The sequence below is a fragment of the Acomys russatus genome, chromosome 4 (genome assembly GCF_903995435.1).
Source record: "Acomys russatus chromosome 4, mAcoRus1.1, whole genome shotgun sequence".
Lineage (NCBI taxonomy): Eukaryota > Metazoa > Chordata > Mammalia > Rodentia > Muridae > Acomys > Acomys russatus.
Genome location: NC_067140.1, coordinates 62458551 through 62473882, shown reverse-complemented (window position 1 = coordinate 62473882; position 15332 = coordinate 62458551). Strand labels below are relative to the sequence as shown.

The 15332-nt window shown below is 40.2% G+C and overlaps 1 protein-coding gene across 1 annotated transcript in view; it reads left to right on the top strand.

Moving 5' to 3' along the window:
- Atp8b4 (ATPase phospholipid transporting 8B4 (putative)) overlaps window positions 1-15332 on the top strand; it is a 175878-nt gene that overhangs the window by 85899 nt on the left and 74647 nt on the right. Inside the window, exon 11 of the mRNA XM_051144911.1 lies at window positions 14620-14708. Within this exon, the coding sequence (XP_051000868.1) occupies window positions 14620-14708 (89 nt within the window). The remainder of the gene's footprint in view (window positions 1-14619; window positions 14709-15332) is intronic.

The following is a 15332-nucleotide window of genomic DNA, read 5'->3' as shown; positions in this document are numbered from 1 at the left end:
GGATCTTTGGAAGAACAGTCAGTGAGTGTTCTTAACCTCTGAGCCATCTCAGAGCACACTGTCTGAGCTAGGAAAACTGGGCTATTCTCTGTACTTTGGTGGAGGAGAAAGGGAGTTTTCTGTTCTTTTGTGATATAGTCTGAAGGTTCACTTTTAGATGATATTGGTCAGGTTTTGTAAAGCAGACAATGTCTGCGTTGACTTTAGTTAACAGAGAACTTAACTAGAATACTGGCAAGCAGAGTAACTCATTGTTCCTTTTGTCCATGGCAGAGCTTAAATAGATGGGTACCCCAAATGCTCAAGTTTTGAGATATTTGATTAAGAAATAAGTACTAGGCGGTATTTAGATCTTGTGAAAATTCAATCCAAAATGAATTATTAACTCTTCTTCTTATTTTATTTTTATATTCCTTTTTACATTTTTAAAAATTTACATATTCACTTTACATCCCAATTGTAGCTCCCCTGTCTCCTCTCCTACCAATGCCACCCTCCCCTCTCTTCTCCCATCCTCCTTCCCTTCTCAGGAAAAGCGATCTCCTCCCCAACCCAAGCCAGCACATCAAGTCCCATCAGGACTGAGCTCATCCTCATCCATTGAGGCCAGGCAAGGCAGCCTGATTAGGGTGAAGTGATCAAAAAGCAAGCAACAGAGTCCATGTCAACTTACTAGAAGACCCACATGCAGACCAAACTGCCCATCGGTTACACATATGTAGTGGGGCGAGGTCCAATGCATGCATGCTCTTTGGTTGGTGCTTCCATCTCTGTAAGCCTCCATAGCCTTAGGTTAGTTTGACTCTGTTGGCCTTCTTGCATAATTCTTTTCCCCTTCTGGTCCTTTTATCTTTCCCTCCCACTCTTCCACAGGACTCCCTGAGCTCCACGTAATGCTTGGTATGAGTCTCAGCATCTGATTTGATCAGCTGCTGGGTGGGGCCTCTCAGAGGACAGTTATGCTAGGCTTCTGTCTGTAAACATAGCATATCGTTAATGGCGTCAGGGTGGCTCTCTCCCACAGGAGGGTCTCAGATTGGGTCAGGCATTGGTTGGACGTTGCCTCTCAGTCTCTGCTGTATCTTTTTCTCTGCACATCTTGTTGGCAGGCTAAATTTTGGGTAGAAGATTTTGTAGGCAGATTGGTGTTGCTCTCCTACTACTGTAGGTTCTTCCTGGCTAGAAGGTTGTCTCCCCAGTCTCCCTGTCCACCGCTGCTGGGAGGAGGCTCCGCTAGAGACATCCCCGTATACTCCCTGGACCCTCCTTGTCACAGGTCTCCAGTTTGCCTCAGAGATGCCCCTTGGTTTGCCTTTTCTTTCCAAGCCCTCTCCCCTCCCCTCTCCTCTACACTCTTATCTCATCTGATCCCCCCCCTCCCGCCGCATTTCCCTCCCCACATCTTCTCCTACCCAGTCTCCTCTTCTCATCCACTTCCTCTGTCTTTTCTAGTTCTCCATCTGAGTGAGTTTCAAGGAGAGCCTTCCTTCTTTGGGTCTGTAAATTGTAGTATGGTTATTCTGTAATATATGGCTAATATCCACTTAAAAGTGAGTACATACCATGCATGTCTTTCTGGGTTACCTCAGTCAAGATGATATTTTCTAGTTCCATCCATTTGCTTTGCAGATTTTATTATTTCTTTGTTTTTAACAGCGGAGTAGTATTCCATTGTGTAAGCATACCATAGTTTCTTTATCCATTCTTCAGTTGATGGACATATAAGTTTTTTCCAGTGTCAGGCTATTATGAATAAAGCCGCTATGAACACAGTTGAGCAAATGTCCTTGTGGTATGCTGGAACATCTTTTGGGTATATGCCCAAAAGTAGTATAGCTGGGTCTTGAGGTAGCACTGTTGGCTCTGTTTCTTTATAATAAAACTTTATTATACAACCCAACTAGCTTACACAAGAAGGAAAAAAGGGTTAAAGAGACAAAAGAGTGAACCTTCCAGTATCCGTTCCACGGGACGGGTCCTTAGGTGTCTCTCTGGCCCGCGTGCTGGTCCAGCCGGTCTGTTGCTCCCACGCTCTCTCGCCCAGCTGACTTTGTTGTTCTCTCCTCCCCAACTGTCTGAGTCACGTGGGAAGGACTGTCTCCTTCTCCCGGTGAGGGTCAATTAGAAAGACAATAGTATAGGTGGGGTTCCCAGGTCTGCTTTCTGAATTCCAGACCCAGGATGGCTCCACTCAGTCTGGTATTCATGGGGTGCCCCAAGGGTAAAGCCCACCAAGACTGCTCCCACCTGTGACAAGGCTTATTCTTTCCCACATAGCACTCTTTACAGTTTTCTGAGAGAGCACCAGATTGATTTCCAAAGTTGTACAAGTTTGTACTCCTACCAGCAATGATGGCGTGTTCTCCTTTTTCCACATCCTCTACAGTATGTGCTGTCACTTGAGGTTTTGATCTTAGTCATTCTGACAGGTGTAAGATGGAATCTCAGAGTTGTTTTGATTTGCATTTCCTTGATGACTAAGGACATTCAGTATTTCTTTAGGTGTGTCTCAGCCATTCAAGATTCATTTGTTGAGAATTCTCAGTTTAGCTTTGCACCTCATTTTTAATTGGATTATCTGGTTTGTTGGTGTTTGATTTCTTTAGTTCTTTATATATTTTGGATATTAGCCCTTTGTTGGATGTAGGGTTGGTGAAGATCTTTTCCCAATATGTAGGATGTTGTTTTGTTTTATTGACAATGTACTTTGCCTTACAGAAACTTTTGTTTCATGAGGTCTCATTTATTAATTGTTGATCTTAAAGCCTGAGCTGTTGGTGTTCTGTTCGGGAAGTCTCTTGTGCCAATGAATTCAGGGCTGATTCCAACTTTCTCTTCTGGTTTTATGTTGTGGTCTTTGATCCACTTGAGATTTATTGCAGGATGATAAATATCAAACTATTTTCCATTTTTACTGTAGACATCCAGTTAGACCAGCACCAGTTGTTGAAGATGCTATTCTTTTTTCCATGGTATGTTTTGGCTTTTGTCAAAATCAAGTGTCCATAAGTGTAAGGGTTTATTTTTGGGTCTTTGGTTTGATTTCATTGATCAAGTTAGTCTGTTCATATGCCAGTACCATGCAGTTTTTATGACTGTTGCTCTAAAGTACAGCTTGAAGTCATGGATGGAGATACCTTCTGCAGTTCTTTTATTGTACAGTATTGTTTTAGCTACTTTGGTTTTTTTCCATATGAAGTTGATAATTGTTTTTTTAAGGCCTTAAAGAGTTATGTTGGGAGGATCCAAGATGGCGGTGAGCAATGTGGACCGTGTTTGGAGGCTCTAGTAAACAATTCAGGGAATTGCACAGATTTCTGAGCCAGGAACACTGAGGTCCCCACACCACGGCAGCGGGAGTGCTCCATGGTTCGGAGGGACCAGGGTGTGGAGGACCTGTGTGCCCCTGCACACAGGAGGAGTGTGGAGTTTCTCAGATCGCAGTGGCAGCGGCAGAGGCAGCAGCAGCAGTGGCACCAGCGGCACCAGCGGCGGCGGCTGAGGTTTGCAGCTCATAGCCTTCTGGTGGAGGCGATTGGTGTGGTGGCTGGTGGGAGTTGCTGCGGGAGAGGGGACTCTGGGCAGGATTTGGGTTGCATGGTGCCTTTGGACCCAGACTGGACTCGGCGGACAGTTTGGCCCCAGAGTCCCGGGTTCTGGCCCAGCCCAGCAAGCAATTCTGCCCGAGGTACTAACTCAGCATGGCCACAGCTCCCCTGCTGTGGCGCACGCTTGGAGGAGCGCTCAGTTCCACCCTAGGCACCACCTCAGCTCAGCGGCAGCTCCCCTGCGGTGACACAGTCTGGGCGGAGCGCTTGGTTCCACCATTGGCACAGGCTCAGCGCAGCCGCAGTTCTTCTGTTGTGGCATAGGCTTGGCGGAATGCTCAGTTCCACCCTAGGCACCACCTCAGCTCAGGGGCAGCTCCCCTGCGCTGATGCAGTCTAGGCGGAGCGCTCAGTTCCACCACTGGCGCTGACTCAGTGCAGCCGCAGTTCTCCTGCTGTGATGCAGGCTGGGTGGAGCACTCAGTTCCACCACTGGCGCTGACTCAGCGCAGCCACAGTTCTCCTGCTGTGACGCAGGCTGGGCGGAGCACTCAGTTCCACCAGCTCTAAGACTCTGGTTGGACACAGTGTACAGTTTGAATCCAGAATTCCTGGCTGAGATTGGCAGACAGTTTGGGCCCTGAGTCAATAACTGACCACAGCACGCACTTTGGGCCAAAAGCCCCTAGCTGAGCTTGGTGTGTAGTCCCAGCCCAAAAATTCTGGCTGGACCCTGTGTGCATTTTTCGGCCCAGAATCCCTAGCTGAGCTCGGCAGATGGTTCAGGCCCTGAGAATCTAGCTGAGTTCGGCCCGTGGTTCGGGCCCAGTGTTCCTGGCTGGACTTGGCAGGGAACACAGAAGGCTGTGGATACCTTGGCCTGACCCAACGCTCACTCAGAGACCCAGAACAATTGCAGGATCCTCAGCACAGGGGAGCTGAAGATCACTGGCTGTGAGAGTCCAAAACAACAGGGCTAACCTCCTAACATCCACACCAGTGAAGCATTAGAGCTCCCAGCCTAGGGAAATCTTGAGAAAACAAGTGAATCTATCATCAGACTCCCTCCATCCAACTTTGGAAGCTACCCAACAGAAACAAAGACGGCAAGATGTCTAAAGGACAGCGAAAAAGCATACAAAAAAACCCCAAAACAACATGGCGTCTCCAGTTTCCAGCTATCCCAAAGAAAACAACCCAGAGAACTTAAATACAACGGAAATACAAGAAAATGACCTCAAATCCTTAGTAATGAGGATGGTAATGGAGGAAACAAATAAAATTAGTAATCAAATGCAGGAAGATGCAGACAAACAGGTGAGAGACATAAAAGAAGCACATAGAGTGGAACTGAAAAAATTTCAGGAATATACAAGCAATCAGATGAAAGAAATCAAAAAATCAGTTCAAGATTTGAAAATGAAAATGGAGTCAATGATAAACACACAGACAGAAGAAAAACGAGAACATGAGACCTCAGAGAAGAAGGCGAGCAACACAGAGGTGAGCTTTTCTAACAAAATCCAAGAGATGGAAGAACGATTCTCAGGTCTAGAAGATACAATCACAGATCTTGAAGCAACCATTAAAGAAAATGCCAAATCTGGAAAATTCCTGACAGAAAACATCCAAGAGATTAAGGACACCATGAAAAGAAGAAATTTGAGGATAATAGGCATTGAAGAAAGAGAACTAACTAAACTAACTAAACTAACTAAACTAACTAAAACTAACCAATCTAACTAAAAGGCAGAGAGACAGTATTGAAATCAACAAAATCAGAAATGAAAAGGGAGACATAACAACAGACACTGAAGAAATACAAAGAATCATAAGATCCTACTTTGAAGGCATATACACCACAAAATTTGAAAATCTAAGGGAAATGGATGATTTTCTTGGTCAATTTCACTTGCCAAAGTTTGAGTGAAGACCAGATAAACAAGCTAAATAGTCCCATTTCCCCTACAGAAATAGAAGCAATCATTGATAGTCTCCCAACCAAAAAAAGCCCAGGGCCAGATGGTTTCAGTGCAGAATTCTACCAGACCTTCAAGGGCGAGCTAATACCGATACTATTCAAGCTACTCCAAAAGATAGAAATGGATGGAAAATTACCAAATTCATTCTATGAGGCCATAGTCTCATTGATACCTAAACCTCACAAAGACTCAACAAAGAAAGAGAATTTCAGACCAATTTCTCTTATGAACATAGATGCAAAAATACTAAATAAAATACTTGCAAAACGAATACAAGAATACATCAAAGATATCATTCATCATGACCAAGTAGGCTTCATTCCAGGCATGCAGGGATGGTTTAATATACGGAAATCCATCAATGTAATCCACCATATAAACAAACTGAAAATAAAAAAACCACATGATCATCTCTTTAGATGCAGAGAAAGCATTTGATAAAATCCAACACCCATTCATGTTTAAAGTTTTAGAGAGATCAGGGATACAAGGCACTTTCCTCAACATAATAAAGACTATCTACAGCAAGCCAATAGCCAAAATCAAAGTAAATGGTGAGATACTCAAGGAAATTCCTCTAAAGTCGGGAACAAGGCAAGGCTGCCCACTCTCTCCATATCTCTTCAATATAGTACTCGACGTTCTAGCCAGAGCAATAGACAACAAAAGGAGATTAAGGGTATCCAAATGGGAAGGAGGAAGTCAAATTATCCCTATTTGCCAGATGATATGATAGTGTACATAGTGACCCTCAAAATTCCACCAGGGAACTCCTAAAGCTGATAAACACCTTCAGCAAATGGCTGGATACAAAATTAAACTCAAAAAAGTCTGTAGCCTTCCTATCACAAACTGACAAGCTTGCAGAGGAAGAAATTAGGAAAACCACACCCTTCACATAGCCACAAGCAATATAAAATATCTAGGAGTTACTCTACTAAGCAAGTGAAGGACAAGTTTGAAAAAAATTTCAAAACTCTGAGAAAGAGATTGAAGAGACCTGAGAGGATGGATGATCTTCCTTGCTCATGGATCGGGAGAATTAACATAGTAAAAATGGCCATCCGACCAAAGCAATCTACAGATTCAATGCAATCCCTATCAAAATACCTACACAATTTTTTAAAGACATTGAAAGTTCAATTCTGAACTTCATATGGAAAAAACAAAAAACTAGAATAGCTAAAACAATCTTGTACAATAAAAGGTGCTCCGGAGGAATCTCCATACCTGATCTCAAACTGTACTATAAAGCAATAGTAATTTAAACAGCATGGTACTGGCACAGCAACAGGCTGGTTGATCAGTGGAATCGAATCGAAGACCCAGATATGAATCCACACAATATGGTCACCTGATTTTTGACAAATGAAAGCCAAATCCATTCAATGGAAAAAGGATAGCATCTTCAACAAATGGTGCTGGTCTAACTGGAGGTCTATGTGTAAAAAATGCAACTGGACCCATATTTGTCACCTTACACAAAACTCAAATCCAAGTGGATTAAAGACCTCACATAAACCAGAGACACTAAGTCACTTAGAGGAAAAGTGGGGAAGAGCCTGGAACTGGAACATATTGGCACAGGAGACAACTTCCTGAACAGAACACCAACGGCCCAGGCCTTAATGTCAACCATTAATAAATGGGACCTCATGAGACTGAGAAGCTTCTGTAAGGCAGGAGACACTGTCAAGAGAATAAAGCGACAGCCTACAGACTGGGAAAAGATCTTCACCAACCCTACATCTGACAAAGGTCTAATATCCAAAATATATAAAGAACTCAAAAAATTAAACACCACAAACCAAATAACCCAATGAGAAATGGGGCTTGAAACTAAACAGAGAATTCTCAACAGAGGAATATCAAATGGCTGAGAAAACACTTAAAGAAATGCTCAACCTCCTTAGTCATCAGGGAAATGCAAATCAAAACAACTCTGAGATTCCATCTTACACCCATCAGAATGGCTAAGATCAAAAATTCAAGCGACACCACATGCTGGCTAGGATGTGGTGAGAGAGGAACACTCCTTCATTGCTGGTGGGAATGCAAACTAGTACAGCCACTTTGGAAATATATCTGGTGCTATCTCAGAAAAATGGGAATAGGGCTTCCTCAAGACCCAGCTATTCCACTCCTTGGAATATACCCGGAAGATGCTCCAGCACACAACAAGAAAATTTGCTCAACCATGTTCATAGCAGCCTTATTCATAATAGCCAGAACATGGAAACAGCCTAAGTGTCCCTCTGTAGAAGAATGGATAAAGAAACTGTGGTACATATACACTATGGAATACTACTCAGCTGTTAAAAACAAGGAATTCCCGAAATTTGTGGATAAATGGATTGAGCTAGAAATGATCATAATGAGTGAGTTAACCCAGAAGCAGAAAGACTCAAATGGTATATACTCACTTATATCTGCATACTAGCCCAAGGGACATGTCCCGTGAAAGCCTTTACTTACCAGGAAACTGGGACAGAGAGGAGGACATCCTATTGGGACTCTAAATGAGAGAAGCATGGGAGAATAGCAAAGTAGAAGGATCCAGAGGGTCCTAGAAACCTACAAGTAGAACATTATGATAGGCAGATTTGGGCCCAGGGGTCCCACTCAAACTAAGGCACCAGCCAAGGATGATACAGGTGGTAAATTTTAAGCCCCTACCCAGATCTAGCCAATGGTCAGAACATTCTCCACAGTTGAGTGGAGAGTGGGATATGACTTTCTCACGTACTCTGGTGCCTCACATTTGACCATATCCCCTGGAGGGGGAGACCTGGTGGCACTCAGAGGAAGGACAGCAGGTTGCCAAGAAGAGACTTGATACCCTATAAGCATATACAGGGGGAGGTAATCCCCCTCAGGAACAGTCATAGGGGAGGGGAATAATGGGAAAATGGGGGGGGGGGAGGGAGGGAAGAATGGGAGGATACAAGGGATGGGAAAAACATTGAGATGTAACAAGAATAAATTAATTAAAAAAAAAAAAGAGTTATGTTGGCATTTTGATGGGTATTGCATTGAGTCTGGAAAGTGATTTTTGGTAAGATGGCCATTTTTACTATGCTAATCCTACTGATCCATGAGCATGGGAGAAATTCTTCTTATATCTTCTTCAATTTCTTCAGAGACTTGAAGTTCTTGTTATACAGGTATTTGACTTGATTGACTAGAGTTATATGAAGATACTTTATATGATTTGTGTCTGTTGTGAAGGGGATTGGTTCCCTAATTACTTTCTCAGTCCATTTGTTGTTTGTATAAGGATGGCTACTGATTTTTTTTTTAGTCAATTTTGTATGCAGCCACTTTGCTGAAGAGATTAATCAGCTATAGGAGTTCTCTGGTAGAATTTTTGGGGTTACTTATGTGTACTATTATATCATCTGTGAATAACAATACTTTGACTTCTTTCCCCCCACTTTGTATCCCCTTGATATCCTTTAGTTGTCTTATTGCTCTAGCTAGGACTTCAAGTACTATATTGAAGAGATGTAGAGTGAGTGGGCAGCCTTGTCTTATCTCTGGTTTCAGTGGGATTGCTTTAAGTTTCTCTCCATTTAGTTTGATGTTGGCTACAGGCTTGCTGTATATAGCCTTTATTGTGTTTCGGTATGTGCCTTGTATTCCTGATATCCCCAAGAGTTTAAACATGAAGGGGTGTTGGATTTTATTAAATGCTTATTAGGTATCTAATGAGTAGTCATGTGTTTTTTTTTCTCAGCTTGTTTATTGATAGACTTCCACACGTTGAACTATCCCTGTGTGTCTGGCATGAAGCCTACTTGGTCACGGTGGATGATATTTTTGATGTGTTCTTGGATTTGGTTTGCGAGTATTTTATTGAATATTTTTGCATCAATGTTCATATGGGAGATTGGTCTGAAAATCTCTTTCTTTGTTGGGTGTTTGTGGGGTTTAGGTATCAGGATGACTGTGGCCTCATAGAATGAGTTTGACAATGTTCCTTCTGTTTTTATTTTGTGGAATGGCTTGAGGTATTAGCTCTTCTTTAAAGGTCTAGTAAAATTCTGAACTCAAACCATCTGTCCCTGGGTGTCTTTTTTGGGGGGGTATTGAGAGACTTTTCATGACTGTTTCTATTTCCTTAGGGATAAAGAATCATTTAACTTGTTTACCTGATCTTTATTGAACTTTGGTAAGTGCAATGTATCAAGAAAATCATTCATTTCCTTTATACTTTCCAATTTTGCAGCATACATGCTTTTGAAGTTAGACCTAATGAATCTTTGGATTTCCTCAGTGCCTGTTGTAATGTCCCCCTTTTCATGTCTGATTTTGTTGATTTGGACATCGTCTCTGCCTTTTAGTTTGGCTAAGGATTTGTCTTTCTTGTTGATTTTCTCAAAGAACTAGCTCTTGGTTTTATTGATTCTTTGTATTGTTCCCTTTGTTTCTAATTTATTGATTTCAGCCCTGAGTTTTCTTGCCATCTACTCCTCTTGGGTGTGTCTGCTTTTTTTTCTAGAGCTTTCAGGTGTGCTGTTAAATTGCTAGTATGAGATCTCTTCACTTTCTTTATGAAGGCACTTTCCACTTAGCACTTCTTTCATTGTGTCCCATAAGTTTGGGTATGTTGTGCCTTCATTTTCATCGACGTTTAGAAAGTCTTTAATTCCTTTCTTTGTTTCTTCCCTGACCCATGATCACTGAGTAGGGAGTTGTTCATTTCCATGACTGTATTTATGTTGTTGTTAAAGTCCAGTTTTGATCTTTGGTGATCTGATAAAATACAAGGAATTATTTCAATGTTCTTGTATCTGTTGAGGCTTGCTTTGTGACTGATTATACAGTCAATTTTGGAGAAAGTTTCATGAGGTACTGAGAAGAAGGTATATTCTTCTGTGTTTGGGTGAAATGTTCTGTAAATATCTGTTAGGTCCATTTGATTCATAGTATCTGTTAGTTTCATTATTTCTCTGTTTAGTTTCTGTCTCGATGACCTGTACTTTTGTGAGAGTGGGGTGTTGAAGTCTCCCACTATTAATATGTGAAGATCTATGTGTGATTTAATTTTTAGAATGTTTCTTTTACAAATGTAGGGGGCCTTTTATTTGGGGCATATATGTTCAGAATTAAGATGTCATCTTGGTGGATTTTTTTCTTTCATGAGTATGAAGTATCCTCCATCTCTTTTGATTAATTTTGGTTGAAATTCTATTTTATTAGATATTATGATGGCTACTCTAGCTTGCTTCTTGGGTCTGTTTGTTGGAAAACCTTTTTCTAGCCCTTTACTCTGAGGTAATGTCTATCTTTGTTGCTAAGGTGTGTTTCTTTTTTTTTTTTTTAAATATATTTTAATTTAATTTTTAATTTATGTGCATTGGTGTGAGGGTATCAGATCTTGGAGTTACAGACAGTTGTGAGCTGCCATGTGGGTGCTAGGAATTGAACCCGGGTCCTCTGGAAGAGCAGACGGTGCTCTTAACCACTGAGCCAACTCTTCAACCCTAAGGTGTGTTTCTTGTGTGCAGAAGAATGATGGGTCCTGTTTATGCATCCATTTTTTAGTGTGTCTTTGTATTAGGTAATTAAGTCCATTAATGTTGAGAGATATTAGGAATCAGTGATTGCTAGTTCCTGTTATTTTGATGTTGGTGATTGTAATGTGTTTGTGTGTTTCTCTTCTTTTTGTTTTGCTAGTGTGGAGTTATTTATTTCCTGTGTTTTCTTGGGTGTAGTTAATCTCCTTCAGTTGAAGTTTTCCTTCTTGTATCTTCTGTAGGGCTGAGTTTGTATATAGATACTGTTTAAATTTGGTCCTGTCATGGGATATCTTGTTTTCTCCATATATGGCGATTGAATGTTTTCTGGGTATAGTACTCTGGGCTGACAGATATGGTCTTTTAGGGTCTGCAAGACATCTGCTCAAACCCTTCTGGGTTTTAGAGTCTCCCTTGAGAAGTCAGATGTGATTCTGATAAGTTTGGATTCATATGTTACTTGGCCTTTTCCCCTTGCAGCCTTTAATATTTTTCTTTGTTCAGTACATTTAGTGTTTTGATTATTATGTGGTGGGAGGGTTTTATTTTCTGGTCTAATCTATTTGGTCTTCTGTATGTTTCTTGTGTGTTTATGGGCATCTCTTTCTTTAGCATGGGAAAAATTTCTTCTATGATTTTGTTGAAAATATTTTCTGGTCTTTGGAGCCAGGAATCTTCTCTTTCTTCTATTCCTATTATTCTTAGGTTTCATTTTTTCATAGTGTCCTTGATTTCTTGGATGTTTTGTGTCAGGAATTTTTATATTTAACTTTTATTAGATGTATTGATTTTTTATTGTATCTTCTAAGCCTGAGATGATTTCATCTCTTGTATTCTGTTGGTAGTGCTTGCCTCTGTAATTCCTGTTTTCTTCCCCAGTTTTTCATCTCTAGGATTTAAATCCTCAATTTGTCTTTTCTTTATTGTTTCTATTGCCATTTTTAGGTCTTTTATTAATTTCCTTCACTTGTTTGTTTCTATTTTCTTGTATTTCCTTGAATAATTTATTCATTTCCTCTTTAAAGACCTCTGTTTGATTGTATTTCCCTGTATTTCTTTAAGGGGTTTATTCATTTCCTCTTTAAAGACCTCTATCACCTTCATAAGCTTTCCTGAGATTTCTCATTCTATAAGCCCAGAGACAGAACTTGAGTCTCAAAATATCTAACTCTAAGTCTTTTGCTCTAAATTATTACTTGTAAACTATATGAGACAAAAAACCCAATGTATATTCAATACTATGCCTCATTTAGGACTCTAACAGGACACACTTAATGACAATTATAGAGGAACTTGTGTAGAAATTCTACAAAGTATGAGTGGGGGCATATTGGAAGCAAGAGACTAATACATCAAAGGGGCTCAGTAGAAGTCAGTTTCTACACCTAAGCCAAAGTGATACAGGGAAGGAGGATGTATTAGTGGACCCCAAAAGTGGAAGAGATAGGCTTACAGCCTTTACAACAAGAAGGGCTTTATGTTGAAGGACTCGACCGATATGAAACAATAGGGATCTAGATTTGATGAATAAATACCTAGAATTTAACAGTTTGGTCCATTTGGTTTCTTCTCACCAAGACAAAAGCCAACAATTAGAGAAAGCCATCAATATCAACTACACGTACCAACCTACAAAGCAATGAGAAGTTTTGAAAATGACAAAGACCTATAAGGGCAAATAAGTGACAGCAAGCATGGATGCTTTATATGCACCAGGGTGGCACTGGACCCTACAGACTCCTTGAATGAGTATTGTCTCCCCTCAGAAACAAGCTTTGCTCGCATCTTGAGCACCAAGGAAAGCCACCAGGGAAACATGGCAGGGCATCAATGTGTGTTAAACTCATGAATGATAGGTGTGTAAAGCAAACCTCAGCTCTGATCTCTATCCCTGTACATCCTGAGCAGAATGTGTAAGTAGCACTAAAAAATAATAGGAAGGGGATCCAAGATGGTGGTACCCAGTGCACACCATGTCTGAGTAATAGGAACACAATGACTGCAAAGTAAGCAAGAGGCCATGCTGCAGACTCCAAACCACCAGTGCCAGTGTCTGTTTTCCTGTGTTTGTTAATATTTGAGTTACGCCCTTATAGATGATTATTTTAGAGACTATTATTTTAGAAACATGAATTCTATATATAAAATTATATGCCAATGAATTAAAAATAACCTGTGAGTTTTTAGGTCTAGATAGATGTTTTAAGTTGATAATGATGAGACATGATATATACTGATTTACATTCAGAATTTTAGACGTACCAAGATAGGAAAGATTTGCCAAATACCAATAGCCAGCACACTATGGATATAACATTTATATAATTCTTGATTGTTCTGTGGTTCTTCTTGCTGTAGGTAGTTTATTGTATATATGTCTAATAATATAAATGTATATGTAAAAAAAGAAAACATGAATTCTGCATTGTGGGGGTGGAATATTCTGCAGAACTTTGTTAAGTCCCTTTGAGCATGATTCCATTTAATTCAGATATTCCTCTATTTATGTTTTGTCAGGATGGCCTGTCAGTAGGCGAGAGTGGTGAATTAAGCTCACCTATTACTATTGGGCTGAGCTTAATCAGTGACTCTGTATCTAGTGTCTTTTGTTTAATGAGATTGGGTGTTCTGTGTTCAGGACATATATGTTTAGAGTCATAATATCCTCTTTATGATTCTAAAGTTTTCCCCTTCATCAATATGAAGTGACTTTCAGTGTTGATTTGAATAGGAATGGCCCCCATAGATTCATGTGCCTGAATGCTTGGCCCATAGGGAGTGACACTGTTAGGAGGTGTGGCCTTTTGGAAATAGGTGTGGCCTTGTTGGAGGAAGTATGTCTCTGTGGGTGTGGATGTAGAGGTCTTCTTTGCTCAAGTTACACCCAGTGTGGCACACAGTCTCCTTCTGCCTGCAGATCATGATATAAAACTCTCAGTTTCTCCTTCAGCACATTATCAGCCTGCATGTAGCCATGCTTTCCAATATGATGATTATGAACTAAACTTCTGAACGTGTAAGTCAGCCCAATTAAATGTTTTCCTTCATAAGAGTTGCCTTGGTCATGGTCTTTCTTCACAGCAATAAAACCCTAAGATGCTTTCTTATCTTTTCTCACTAGTTTGGCTTGGAATTTTATTTTTTTTTTTCAGACATTAGCACAGTAACACCTGATTATTTTCTAGGTTCCTTATGACTAGAATACATTTCCCATCTTTTTTTTGAGACAGGGTTTCTCTGTGTAGCCTTGTCTGTCCTGGACTCACTTTGTAGACCAGGCTGGCCTAGAACTCACAGCGATCCACCTGCCGCTGCCTCCCGAGTGCTGGGATTAAAGGCGTGTGCCACCATGCCTAGCTTTTAACTCTAAATTAGTTTCTATCTTTTGTGGTGAGGTGTGTTTCTGGAAGACAGCAAACAGATTATTCCTGCTTTTTGAGCCGGTCTACTAGTCAGTGTCTTTTGATTGGGAAATTTATTACGTTCAGAGTTATTGTTGAAAGATATGTATTGATTCCCGCCATTAGACTGTATTTGTTGCAAATTTTTATTTTATTTTATTTTTTACAGGTCCAGACACTAAACTAATGCAGAATAGTGGTAAGACAAAGTTTAAAAGGACAAGCATTGACAGGTTGATGAATACCCTAGTCCTGTGGGTAAGTTTCTGACAGCTTGATGAGTACACTTGTGCTGTGGATGAGTCACTAAAAGTTGACAAAGTACTCTTGTACTGTGGGTGAGCCACTGACAGGTTGATGATTACTTTAAAATTATGAGTGAGCCAGTGACAGTTGAGTAGTACTCTAGTACTCTGGGTGAGAATTGTGTGTCTGTGCATCTGCTTGTCTGTCTAATCTATCTATCTATCTATCTATCTATCTATCTATCTATCTATCTATCAATCATCTATCTATATAACAATCTATTATCTATCTATCTATGTATCTATCTATCTATCTATCATCTATCTATATAACAATCTATTATCTATCTATCTATCTATGTATCTATCTATGTATCTATCTATCATCTATCTATATATTTATCTATATCATCATCCATCTATCTACTTATCATTCTATCTATTATCTATCTATTTATTTATCAGTCTATCATCCATATATCTCTATCTATCTACTTATCAATCTAAATATTGTCTATCTATTTCTATCTGCTTATCAATCTATCTATTGTCTACTCTATCTATCTCCTTATCAATCTATTATATATGTATGCATGTATCTTTCTATCTATCTATCTATCTATCTATCTATCTATCT